General features: G+C 39.6%; 1 protein-coding gene across 2 annotated transcripts in view; it reads left to right on the top strand.

Moving 5' to 3' along the window:
* VEGFD (vascular endothelial growth factor D) overlaps nt 1–11,853 on the top strand; it is a 34,021-nt gene extending 22,168 nt beyond the window's left edge. For both annotated transcript variants that reach the window (XM_008540314.2, XM_070603742.1), the window contains exons 3-7: nt 438–628; nt 3,595–3,743; nt 5,192–5,292; nt 10,411–10,606; nt 11,198–11,853. In XM_008540314.2, coding sequence (XP_008538536.1) covers nt 438–628; nt 3,595–3,743; nt 5,192–5,292; nt 10,411–10,606; nt 11,198–11,324 — 764 coding nt within the window. In that variant the 3' untranslated portion in view covers nt 11,325–11,853. The remainder of the gene's footprint in view (nt 1–437; nt 629–3,594; nt 3,744–5,191; nt 5,293–10,410; nt 10,607–11,197) is intronic.
* Nucleotides 11,854–14,370: the final 2,517 nt, after the last annotated feature.

Here is a 14,370-nt window from a genome sequence, read left to right as displayed (position 1 = left end):
AGAAATGTATTTCTTGATGGTGCTAAAACCTACCCACACCTGGCTTGGAGTAGAAGAAATGCTATCCAGCTGTATCCTGTAAATTGCTTAATAAATAACACTTACATGTTATTTCTTTACATGCTTCCATTTACTTCCTTATTAGCCAGCTTCTCCAGATGTACCCAGTGTAGTTATATACAAGACATGATGTTCTGCACCAAAGGAAAATAAAAGAATATTCTACGAAGGTATTGTATAAATGGGAAGGAGCATAGATTTGGGTTTTAATTTTTCTGAAAACAATCTTTGGCTAAAAGACTGACAAAAAATATCATCTAGTAAAATAAACAAGCACTACAAATGTGACAATGACTGTTCAGCAGAACCCTGGCACACATGCCAGCGCGTGTCAGGGCCATTTCTTCTGCTGGCCCCAATGAGCTCCCTCTCTGCAGTCATAGATGAAGAATGGCAAAGAACCCAGTGCAGCCCTAGAGAGACGTGCGTGGAGGTTGCCAGCGAGCTGGGGAGGAGCACCAACACGTTCTTCAAGCCTCCCTGTGTGAACGTGTTCCGGTGTGGCGGCTGCTGCAATGAAGAGAGCCTCATCTGTATGAACACGAGCACCTCGTACATATCCAAACAGGTATGAGGACGTCAGCAAGTGTGCCTTCTCCAAAGCCCTGATGGTGATAGTATGGATAGCTACAACTAAGTTTATTGCCAAGCACTGGGCTAAATCCTTTATGTGCCTTATCTCCTTTAATCCCTGAAACAAGCTACAAGGGTATCTTATTATCTTCCTTTATAGGTGGGGAAACAGGCTCAGAGAGGTAACTTATGGCAGAGCTGAGATTCAAATCCAGATCTATGGGACTCCAGAGCCTGAACTCTTATCAGTTACTGTCTCTCTGATGCTATAATGTCAAGAAGCAGGAAATCTTCTGGAAGTTACTAGGACAGACATTAAAAGGAATGAAGACAGTTGCAGTGTCTTGTGTATTCGCTAGGTTCCATGTTGTTCAAATGGAGTGATTGAGAAGAGTTTAATGAAGGGTGTGGGCAGGATTAGGGGAAGGCAGAAGGGCTTGGGAAGCACTCAGGGCTGGCACAAAGAGGGAGCTGTTCCCACCCTTAGACTGAAGAGGCAAGGGGAGGGAGGAGTTATGGGAACCCAGAGAGAAAGTGGAGAAGAGAGCTGCTGGACTGGCTAGCTAAGTGGAAGTGGCAGCTACTGCCAACCCTTAGCCTGCAAGGAATCGGGGTTGCGGGGGGAGGCAAGAGGACCTATAGATGCGGTCCGTGGAGGTCAGCATCCTGGGACACAGAGCCCAGTGGGGAAAGAAGGAGAGAAAATGGTGTCTCTCTCTAGAGGGGCAAATGGCAAACATTCAGTATAAATGATCTTTGAAAATCTACAATCTCCATGAAAGAAATCATTCTTTCTTCTCCATCTTATAAAATCCCTTTTGCTCAGTAGATGTCTTTCTTTCTATTGCTACCATATTGTTGTAAAATGTAATAAACGTTGCATAGGAGAGCAATAATAACAAACCTAGGAAAATATATTAAAAAGAAAAAGCTGTAAGTCAAACTACATTCCTTTTGGTTCTATGTTGCAAATTTCCTCATGCGTGTTGATATATTCATTTAATTGTCACATTTGCCTATACAATCTATTCTCCTCACGTTTGTGAAAAGAGGTAGTACAATAAAACACATAGGTACCGAGTAGATCCATGTTAGGTAATTATCTTAATTAGATGGAAAGAATGGAATACTGACTTGTTTGATAATAGGCTAACTTATTAATTTTGTTTCCCCAACCCCCTAAAATACCCCTTAAACTGGAGAGTTTCTGTTCCTAAATCCTTTTAGAGAGTCTTGGAACTTGTGAAAATTCTGACCTCTACTATTTGACAATCAGTAAAAAAAAATGATATAAGTATGGCTAAGCATCAACTGTTAGTAGAAACAAAGCTTGCATAATGTGACCATAGTATTCCCTAGAGCATAGTTGAAAAATTTCGCAAGAAGATGAAGTTTATGCAAAGTAAACACTCTAAAAACTCTCTTAGTCAGACTCATGGAAGTTCCATTACATATCAAAAGGTCAGAATAAACACAACTTTAATGGATTGTTTCCACTTAATAGATAGTTGAGTACTTTATTTTGACTGCTGCACTCAACAAATGATTAGTTTTAAAGAATGTACTTAAGTGTAAGTGTACAGCAGTTTTTCTTTCTAAATATGCATATTTGAACATTTTAATAGTGCTTTTGAAAAAACTACTTCTCATCCCAAAGTTATGGACTATTTGAAATACCTCTTAGAAACAAAGTGAATAAATGAATACTCTGTGTAGGAAGGTCTACATGGAATGGTGATTAAATGGACAGCGCATTAAAATCAAGTTCAAATTCATCCATACATCATAGAACCACTCTAGATGCAAAGTAATTGACATTTCTCTAAATTCTACTTGCTAAGATCCTACCTTACTTCTTCTAGTCACAGCAATTTCATTCCAAAAAATAATCAAGTGTATTCTTAAGAGTATCTTAAGAGTACCTCTGGCTCTAGAATAGACTCCCTGGGTTCAAATCCCCACTCATTCAATCAATAGTTATGTGGCCTTAGGCAAGTTATATAACCTCTCTGTACATCTGTTTCTTCACCTGTAGCGTGGGGAGTAATTTAAAAAAACCCACCCCATAATGTTGTTATAAGGGGTAAATGAATTAATATAAAAGTGCTTCCAATAGGGCCTGGCATATAGAAACAGAAAGAATGATATTTGTGTTACCTATAATTACTTGCTTGGGCATAACAATCTTGTGTCAGTCAGTTATTGCCATGTAATGCTGCATAATAAACACCCCAAAACTCAGTGGCTTCAAACAACAATGAATTATTCTCACTCGTGTATCTGAGATGCAGTTAGTTTAGAGTGGGCTCAGCTGGGCTTGACTCCAAGCTGCAAACTGAGTCCAGGTCTGTTCCCTGTGTCTCTCATCCCTTGGACCAGCAAGCCTGCCAGATCATGCTCTTCTCATGGCTACAGCATATGCATGAGAAAACAAGCCCTACAAAGCACACACAGTTCAAGTTTGTACTTGTGTCAAGTCTGCTAACATCCTGTTGGCCAAAGCAAGTCACATGGCCAAGTCCAAAGTCAAGGAACAGGAAATTATATTCCTTCAATGGAGACTGTATGGGAAAGGATAAGTAAATAGTTTTGAAGAATAATCTATTCACCATTGTCTCAAAGAAACTTCATAGCTATCATTTCATTTAATCCTTACAATTTACACTCACATTTAAAGCAGGAGCAAGGACAACAGTGCCTTTTATAAAGGTACCAGTGACACTGAAAAGTTAAGAGCTTTGACCAAACGTAAATACTTAGTAAAGTTGGATAAGGCCCTGATCTCCTGACTCCCAGTCCAGCATTCTTTCCATCATGCCACTCTTAGCCTTATTAGTTCTATACTTAATGGACAACTTTGCCAAAGTCACTACCAGAAAGGACAATGGTAAAAATGTAGACTGTAGAAATTATTATTATTTTTAAAAATATATGTGTTATGGTTATCTTTCTCTACTCTAGCTCTTTGAGATATCAGTGCCTTTGACATCAGTACCTGAATTAGTGCCTGTTAAAGTTGCCAACCATACAGGTTGCAAGTGCTTGCCAACGGCTCCCCGCCATCCATACTCCATTATCAGAAGATCCATCCAGATCCCAGAAGAAGATCAGTAAGCATTTCTCTTGATTATACTTGTTTTTGCCTTTGCTAAAGTTATGTGTGGAGAATACTTCATTAATTATAGAGTCATCACTTTCTCTTCAAGTTCTTCATCTTTTAGTTTCTAATCCAGATCTACTAGTAATAACTGTTTGGCAAATATATTTTTTTATTAGGTGTTAGATGTATATTGCAGTAGGACCAAAATCTCAGCGGTTATGAACTCAGCATGTCCATTTGTAGACACCTTTGTTCTTTTTTTTTTTCTGCTTTATCTCCCCAAACCGCCCCCCCCCCGCCCCCGTACACAGCTGTATATCTTAGTTGCAGGTCCTTCTAGTTGTGGGATGTGGGACGCTGCCTCAACGTGGCCTGACGAGCAGTGCCATGTCCGCGCCCAGGATCCGAACCCTGGGCCGCCGCAGCGGAGCGCGCGAACTTAACCACTTGGTCACGGAGCCAGCCCTGACACCTTTGTTCTTAATATGCATAGGCTAATGCAATTATAAATCTCTACTCCAGCCTCAAATTTGGCAGATGTTCTCTCATTCCAGAACAAGCATTAAATAAAACTCATTTCAGGCTGTTTACACATTTAAGTCCCAAAATTAGGGGGAGAAAACCTCCTGGCATCAGTGGAGTGGCAAAACTGTCTGCATCTGAGTTTGGAGATTTTCTAACCCTTCCTCTTAAGATTAACACATGGAAAATTCTTGTTTTAAATTAAGAAGACTTCAAATTAATTTGACTTTGAAATTTTTGAGAGCATTTTGTGATTCTTTATGAGACAAATTATGAACTCCTGCAGTGTTATGAAATCAAAGGTAAGAATCATTGATTTGGGGAAAAAAGAATTTAATATAGAGAAACAAATAAAAGACAAATTACAAATACTGAATGAAAACATAGAGTAACTAAGTTGGATACTTAGATCGCACAGAAGTAAAGCAGTAAACACAATGCGTGAGCGGCATGTGAAGGAGTGACCTGGTGGTTATATGTCAGTTAACACTGAGACAAGAAGATACCTCGAGCCCCCTCAAGCAGAAAAGAAAGCTCACATAGAAGAACCTTTTATCCTCAAGATGTCCCTGCTGTCCTACCAATGTTCTTATCTCCATCTTAAAGAAGATCATGCTTACGAGCTATGTTAGAACAATATTTACTTTTGGTAAATAAGCTCTGTAGACAGCTAATTTGCGTAGTTTTAACACCAATCTTCTTAAAAAGATTATAACTTTCCAAGATTACAGTTTAGTTTCCAAAGGTTTCCAAATAGAATATTTGTAATTACAGAATTACTGTCTAATAACATGCAGTTCATAAATATGAATTAAGCTCCTTAAAAATCTTAACTATTCTCCACTCAGAAATTTATTCAACATTTTAAAAAAGTGTTCCAAAGGTATGATTGCCCTTGAAAGCTTTTAAATGTGCTTTATTGTGTTCTTTTCCTAGTTGTTCCCATTCCAAGAAACTCTGTCCTATTGACATGCTGTGGGATAGCAACAAGTGTAAATGTGTCTTACGGGAGGAGAATCCACTCCCTGGGATGGAAGGTAATCATGGCAGTAATGAAATAATAATAGTAATAATAAAAATAGCAACAATAGCAACTAATGTTTATTGACCAGGCAATAGTGTAAGCCTTTTATATATATTAACTCATTTAATCCTCATAATAATCCTATAATGTACTGTTATTATCCCCCTTTTTTACAATTACAAAATGGACACACCAAGATGTCTAGTAATTTTCTCCAGGTCACACGCTAAGGATGATAGAAGCAGTCAGATTCCAGAGCCCTCTGTGCTATAATTATATAGTAAGCCCACCAATGTATCACTCTGCTTTTTAATCTTAAAGAAAAACCCAAAGTGATTAGAGCATCCTAAAACATTGAATTTGAAAGGGGATGGTAACCTTTAATGAAGGCCACTTCAGAACTAAACACTTAGCCAACCATATTTTACTAATTTATTTCTATAAAAGTCTCACAGGAACATAAAGTAATTTTGGACTTGGTTTCTTTCAACTGTGTCATATGAAAACATGCCAATAATTTGAAAAAAAAGTGGAATAAGAGAAAACTTTTCCTGAAACTGGGGCAAAGTAAAAGCACACATAGCTATTGGACTAATGAGAGTTGGGAACCAAATGAGATAGGCTATCGTCACTGCTCATAACTCATAGTGCCATGAGTTTGGGTGATGAACATTTGGCTGAAAAAGAATGCATTTTTTATTTATTTCCCAGAGAACTTGACATGATTCCACTGAAAAAATCACAAGGAATGGTGCAATATGAACCTTGCTCATTGTAAACTATGATCTAAAAGCAAGACTCGTAAGGAAAACTCTAAGGAATCTGTCCTAGAAACCAGAAATAATATCCTACTTCCTATACTTCTGTTTCTCAGCTTCCTTCTAAATGTTTTCATGAAAGCTCAACCCAGGGTTTGAGGGAAACTTAAAGTTCATATAGTTTCTATGCCCATGCAGATCTTGAGTGTCACCTACTCCCTTCCCACCAAGTCTTCAGCCATCCTCTGCTAGAATAAATATCAGTCACAGGGAAACTCGCCACCCACTGAGGCAGCTCAGTTGCTCTGGACACACTCTTGTTTCTAGTAAACTACACTGAACCCGAATCTCTCTCTCAAACAGCACTGTCTGATAGAATTACAATGAGAGTCACATATGTAACCTACATTTTATAGTACTTACATTGTTAAAAAGGTGAAGTGAAACAGGAGAAATTAATTTTAATATATTTTATTTAATCCCATATATCAAAAATAGTATCATTTTAGTATACAATCAATATAAAATCTTTGATGAGATATCTTTCTTTTTTGTGCTAAGTCTTTGATATCCAGTGTGTATTTTATACGTAGAGCACAGCTCAATTTGGACTTGCCAGTTCATGCTCTATGGGGCCCATACCTACCGTGTGGGACAGGCCAGCTCTAGAGCATCAACTCAGTTTAGGTTTTACCCCATAGAACCCTATAAAACCAATCTAATTCTTTCTCCATATGACTCATTTTTTAATAGTGTTAGAAAGTTACTGTGGGAAGCAATATACATAGGGCTTAAAGGCTGTTCTAATTGGGGTTTCCCTGGTACACAGCTTCTAAGAGAGAGATTTGTATTCAGGAGTTTGCGTGCAGGTACAAGGCATTAAAAGGTGAGAGAGAGGCAGGACTGCACAGAGAGGAAAGTTGAACTGTGTTGCAGTTGCTAAGAGGTGTCAACCAATCCCATGGGGAACTTAAGCTAGGACAGCCCTTGGGGAGGATGTCCCAAATCAAGGCAAAGGAGTTGGGTCCTAGGGACTGGTTGTTGGATACGGGCTGTCTCGTGGAGGGACATAACCTTGTGTGAGGCAGCTTCTTTCTGCTGAAGGTAATTCCTGGAGAAGGACTTAGCCTGTGCACACATGTGTTGAGGGTAGGAAGAGTAGTCAGGAAGGAGAGAGGTGCTCTGAGCAGGGGAAAAATGAGTGCTCAGGGTTAGAGAGAGAACATAGTACATCCAGGGTGCTGGAAGAAGTTCTGCCAGGTGGGAACATAATGGGAGGGGGCTGGGTAGATGTGAGAGAGGAAGCTGGAGAGGTTCACAGGGGCTACGTGGAAGGACCTTGTGAACCTTGTCCCAGAGCTTGGATGTGATGCTAAGGGCAAAAGGAAACCACTCAAATGGTTCAAGCAGTGATAGCACCAATTAGAATTTTAACAAAATCTACCCGGTGACAGTGTAGAAGAGGATGGGTTGGCCTGGGACAGGAAAGAAGGCAGAGGACCTTTTGGGAAGTTGTAGCAATCGTGAAAGTGAGAGGCACAGGGTAGCCTGGATCAAAATCACTTCCAATTTTCATCTCCCATAATTCAATTGATGTGGGCCAAATTCAGTCACTTCTCTAGTGGCTCCAACAAACTGATGACATATACTGAGGTTACTGTTCACTAAGCACCTTTTTCACACATGTGGCTGTTAAGCCAACTGCCTTTCTACAATAGCTTCTCTTCCCTGAATGAGCAAATTTGGGTTAATGAATCCAAGTCAAATTTAATTTTATCTTGTTAGATTCAGGGCATTGCTCTAAACTGTTAAAAAGAAAACCACAATACCAAAAAAAATTAGTGAGTCATGATTCTATCTTTTAAATTCTTCAAGATACCCACAACTTCAAGAATTTACTTGGAAGAATTCCATCAGTTTATTGATAAAAATGATAAATGGAACAAGGCTGAGAACAGAACACATTGGTATCCCATCATCAATCTCCATAGTATTGAAATCAATATATAATACTCCAGGGTACCACCCTTAGCTAGTTGCTGCTCCACTCAGTTCTCCTACATCCAGACTCTGTCACTACTAACTTGCCTATAAGGATTGAGGCCAACCTCTGCCAGCTACCTTGCTGACGTTCAGCAAACACCCAGTTGCCTGTTTCCCTAAACCACCTGTCCAAGAATGGAGTTGGTCCTACTTGATGTTCTGAATGAATCTCTACTGCCACCTAGTGATTTATGCAAATCTTCTAAGAGCTTCTTAACTATCCTTTAACAATCCATTCTCATCTTCCCCCAAAGTGACATCTGCCTCGCTGGCATATGGATTACAGGGCTCACTTTTTTCCTCTTCACACAGTCTAGAATGGAGTCTCTCCAGATCTAGCCTTCTAAGACTCATTCCACATGATCCCTCAAAGATCATTAACCACAGAGCTGTTAAAACTATGAGATTGGACGAGGTGAGATTACCATTTTGATACATTATTAATGGTCAGATACTGGCAAGAACATATGGTCTAATCCAATGCCTTGGAATGCTGGATGGGATTCTTCAGAGTCTCCATACATTGGCCTGCTTCAAGACCCTTTTATTATGCCAAATAAACTCAACAAACATTTACCAAGTGCTTAGTTTATGCCAGAACAATGAGACATGATCCCTATAACCTTCAGGACTTTTTAATTAATGGAGGAAATATAGACATAAACAGACAAATGTAAGCAGTGCAAGAAAGGACAGTATGGAAATATGCACAGGGCAAGCGTACTTGGCTAAACTTGCAGAAGCTGGGAAAGATATCAGGGGGAAGGATAACTAGCAGAGAGAAGTACAAGGCCAAAGGCATGGGGCTGAAAGATTCTGGCACATCAGGGGAACAAAAAGTACTCTAATTTGGTATGGAAAGAAGATAGGATATATGAGAGAGAGACAGATAGAAGATGAGTCTGGGAGGTGAGTGGGGTCCAATTCATAGAGTGTCTCAAACGTCCTGGTGGGAAAATTGGCCTTTATTGTGAAAGAGAGGGGGATCTTTTAAAGTACTTAAAGCAGTAGAGTGATGCGATTAGATTTCCATTTGATAATATTGTGGAGAATGATTGAAGGAGTAAAACTGTAGTGGCAAGATGAGTGATAGCTATCTATACAAAAAATACAAGGTACTGACTGAATTGAGACGGTGGCAGTGAGGATGAAAAATAACAAATTCAGGGAGGCAGAACTGGGTGGACATGGTGATTAGATTCAATATGGCAGGAAGTCAAGAGTGATGGCACCATTCCCTAAATGAGGCAAACTGGGAGAGAAGCAAGTTTGGGGAAGAAACTAAACATGTACTTTCCTCCAAAACCTTCAGGAATGCTAAGTGACATAGTCAAGTTCTTCTAAAGTTTCTATCTGTTCCATTTTTTTGCAATGAATTTCGACTTGATGATCAGAATTGGACTTGTAGTAGTAGTTATCCAATTGTTTTGTACACTTTCTAGAAGAAGTATCTGTTGGCTAAGTGTGTCAAAACTTCTCAGACTCTCCTTTCTCAGCTGAACATATGTTCCAACAGATATCTGTGGAATCTAAGTTCATTATGACTGTTGTATCTTTTATATCAATGTTGTGATCTGCGAGTGGAGGAAATACATCACTGTTTCTACCCAGAATCTGGAAGATCTGAGATGTATTTCTGTGCCAATACTTCTGTTCCTCTTTCTTTTTAATCTTCACCTAAAAAACTGGGAAGGACTAGATTCATAATCCTTAGACATCGTAGATTTTATTACTGATATTTGGTTGTGAAAGTCTGCATTTTTAACAAGTCACCAAGCTAAAAATTTCTTTAAAAATCTTATCAAAAATATTCAGCTCATAACATTTTGGGGCTGGCCCAGTGGTGGAGTGATTAAGTTCGCACGTTCTGTTTCAGTGGCCTGGTGTTCGCCGGTTTGGATACTGGGTATGGACCCACACACCTCTTGTCAAGCCATGCTGTGGCAGGAGTCCCACAAATAAAATAGAGGAAGATGGGCACGGAAGTTAGCTCGGGGCCAGTCTTCCTCAGCAAAAAGAGGAGGATTGGCAGCAGATGTTAGCTCAGGACTAATCTTCCTCAAAATAAATAAATAAATAAATAATAAAAAATATTTAGCTCATAACATTTTTATCACAAACTTAGGAGAACACATGAATTCTGTATTTGTGTCGTGAAATCAGAGGTGAATCGCCTTCACCTTGTGAAAAGTTTAGGGACAAAAATCTACAGGAAAGGAGATTAGGTGACTCTAAGTTATTTTAGAATGATGTAAAGTATTCAACCAGCTTTGGTGATCATGTTATCTGTGCTACAGCTATTCAACCAACACTCTTCTGTTTCTCTTTAGACCATTCTCATCTCCAGGAACTGGCTCTCTGTGGGCCACATATGATGTTTGATGAAGATCGTTGCGAATGTGTCTGTAAAACTCCCTGTCCCAGAGATCTCATCCAGCACCCAGAAAACTGCAGTTGCATTGAATGCAGAGAGAGTCTGGAGAGCTGCTGCCAGAAGCACAAGATATTTCACCCAGACACCTGCAGGTGAATGGCTTTTTCATTCTTGCCTTAACCTGACTCATTGACATTTAATGTAAATACAGTTTTGATTTAGTGAGATTCTTTATTAAGCCAATTTTTTTTTCAGTGCTTGAGCCCCTTTTTATTAGTAAAACAGAGGTTTGGCAACTAATGAATAAGTGAGAGTATATAGAGTGATGATTAACTGTGGAATCAAGAAAGTCCTGTCTGCTGTTGTTGGCTTATGGATCTTAAGCAAAAACTAAATTGATGAGATTTAAAAGATTATTTTGGGAGAGTTTCAGATCAGCAGACTCTTTGGTTCAATCTCTCTCTCAATATATGTCCATATATGTTTGTTTGTTTTTTCTTTGAGGAAGGGGTTGTCACTGGATTTACAAAGCAGGAAATGTCTTGATGAATAGAACACTTACAGGTTACCGATTGGGCTTTCATAGATTTTGAATCCACATGGGATAACCATTCAGGATTTGATACTGACATTTTAAATATGTATCTGGAAATTTTACTTTGAAAACTTAAATCAGAACAGAGTTATTCCTTTGAATTTAGTCCTTGATCCTGAATTTTCATGTTTATTTTCTTTTGCAACAGCTGTGAGGATAGATGCCCCTTTCACAGCAGAACATGTGCAAATGGAAAACCAGCATGTGCAAAGCATTGCCGCTTTCCAAAGGAGAAAAGGGCTGCCCATGGGCTCCAGGGTCGAGAAAATCCTTGATTCAACTTTGTTCTCGAGTTCCCCATCTTGTCATTTTAAACAGCATTCTGCTTTGCCAAGTTGCTGTCACTGTTTTTTTCCAGATGTTAGAAAAAAATCTGTTTTACATAGTACCATGGTGAATCCAGACCAACCTTCCATTAAACACTAGCTGAGGATTCCCTGGTTCACTGACAGATGTCTTCTAACTGAAGATGCCTCCGCACAACAAAGAATGGAGAGGAGGAAACCTCTATAACCCTTTTTTTTTTTGGTGAAGGAAAAAGGTTTGATCATCATGGAATGACAGGTGCCCTGTGACTGATTACTCAGAGCAGACGAGGCAATTCGCATAGTCTCCGAGTCCTTTGCTAATTGCAACTGTCTTGTGAATTATTCTGATTCTCTTATGCAGATTTTGATTTGTATGATCAGCACTGATTTTCTGATTACCGTCCAGCTTTTAGTTTTGAGTTTACAGAACTACTGTCTGTTGTTTCATATTTAAGCGTATTTAAAGAAAATAAACACCATTATTCAAGCCATAGAATATTGTGTGTTGTTTAATATGCTACCACTCTAAGTTTTATGCCAAAGAAAAAAATGTTTTAAAGAGAGAAAGGAATTTAGAAGTGGGAGGTGTGGGGAGAGACCACACGCTAGCTCAGCTGTTAGTCTTATTCGCATCTCAATTATCATGGCCATATGATTCTTCTCTCGGTTCCACAGCTACCCAGAAAGGGCACAACAAAACTTGATGTCAGTTTTGGGAAACTGAGGGAGTGGCTCTCAGAAAGTTTAAGATTCTAAAGGAGGTGAAGCAAATGTGACGCAAGAATCAGCTGGAAATCAGTGTTTCCTTTGAGATTCAATTATTAACTTGACTTGACCCCCATCCCATGATGGAGGAGAGCCCACTGATGCCCCTGACATCTTCGACGGCTTGTGTTTCTTCAGGCCACCTCCAGCTCCAAGTTTCTGCACTAGCTCAGCTGTTAGCCTTATTCACATCTCAATTCTCATGGCCACATGATTCTTCTCTGTTTCACAGCTACCCAGGAAGAGAGCACAGGCCTTTCTCCCTTGCTTTTCCCCCAAAATACTCCCACAAATAATTTCTTGATGGCATAGACTTTACTGAAAGTTTGGTATAACAGAGGGAATTTAGCAGCATTAGGGGATTTAAGTTATTTAGCAAATAACTAAAAATTTGATGCCATCCCCAGCATCTTGCATAGATAGATAGATAGACAGACATTGTCTATTACAGCATTTATCACACACTTTTATAAATAGTTGCATTCATGTTTATCTCCCCACCATACTGCGACCTCCCTTATGATTGGAGACTGCATCCTGATCAAATATGTGTAACCCAAGTTTCTCAGGCCAAACCATGTGGAGCCGTACAATAACAAAGAGAAAGATATTGACAAATAAATATAGCAAAAATAGTTTTGTTTATCGTGATGTCGCATGTTAGAATTTTTGGATCCTGGCCCAAATCCCTGCCCTTCCTCCTCGTTCTCTGAAATTTTCTCCTCTCTGAAAATTCTCTGAATTTTCTCCTCGTTCTCTGAAATTCTCTGTGACCTGTGGCTCCAGGCCCTCTGCTCCTTTCCTGGCTTTAGCTCTCAGTCCCTGCCCTGGGGACAGGGCTGATCTTGACCTGGCTTGCAATCGGTCCCCACTGTGCTGCCATTATCATTGCCTTGTCATTTACTGGCATTGGCCCAGTCACTCCTCTCTTGTCACTCTTCCTCTCGCCCTCACTTTATGACCTTGATGCCAATGAGCCTTCTTCCTTCTAGTTTTACTATTTGATTCTTAGCCTTCTAAAGGGCTCACACATAATGTATTAGCATTCAACTCCTTGCTTTGTCCCTTCATTCAGTTTCTACCATTCTCTCCTCCTCCATAGTATTTGGTTAAGTTCCTTTGAGAGCTGGGGCAGCAGACAGCCCAAGGGACACTGCACAGTTAAAGGAGTTACTTTGCTCATCTTTGGTAAAAAGAGAGGCTGAATCTCTGACAAGCAGAAAAAACCTGAATTTAAGGACAGGCTCTGCCACCTAATCACAATATGAGGCTGAGCAAGCTCATGAAGCCTCAGCTTCCTCACCTATCAAATGCGGACGATAATCTCATCTCCCTGCATCTCAGGGTTGCTAATTTCACCTGAGTTATCATAAGTGAGAACAATTTGAAAAATACAATGTACTTTACGAATTAAAGGAATTACCCAAGGAGAGAATCATTACTGTGAGCTAAGTTCTTGGCTTATGCTGGATTCCTGGATCTACCCCAAACCAACTCAAATCGTGTTTTGATTAGTGGCTCTGGCTTCCTAACTGCCATTTAGATAGAGACATTATAGGGAATTCTGGGCTAGGACAAAACTATTTGTGATCTGGCTTTGCACTTCTAAAACCCCTCCCCCTGCTTCTTCCCCAATTCCCAACAAACGCCAAGAGATGTGCACTTGGATCCCTGAGCCTGGTCTGAGCTGGGATGGGGCTGGTCTTCAGGGTGGAGGTGGGGTAACTGACCTATAACCTTATTAGAATTCGCTGGCCATTGTACAGGAATATTTCTCATACTAATAGCTTTGGAATCTGGGCTGAAAATTCTTAACTTGTTGCAAAATAAAAATATATGAGAAGATTCAAGAGCTTAAAGCAAACACAAAAAATGCCAGCGATGCATGATGTCCCTGATTATCTAAGCCACAAGGCCAGAGAATGTATTAATATGACAGCACAGATCTGTGACTAAAGCAGTGAGGTGAGAGGTCCTTTAGAGATGGAAACAGATTGGACTGCATAATGGTCAGAGTTGGATGAGATTAAAATACTGTCTGAGATACTTGATCAAGGAGATGACACAAATAATCCATTTTAAGGCTTTTAAGGAAAACAGTTCAGTGAAAATTGTGAGCTTAATGGATTTGGTCATTTGGTCAACAAGAGCTGGACTTTGTCTAATTTACTCATAATCCTCAGTGTGAGAACAATGTCTTGCATATAGTAGGTGCCTAATAAATAATTATTTAATAAATAATAAAGTA

This window comes from Equus przewalskii, chromosome X (assembly GCF_037783145.1).
Source record: "Equus przewalskii isolate Varuska chromosome X, EquPr2, whole genome shotgun sequence".
Lineage (NCBI taxonomy): Eukaryota > Metazoa > Chordata > Mammalia > Perissodactyla > Equidae > Equus > Equus przewalskii.
The sequence above is the reverse complement of the archived record's forward strand: the minus strand, read 5'-3'. Positions and strand labels throughout refer to the sequence as shown.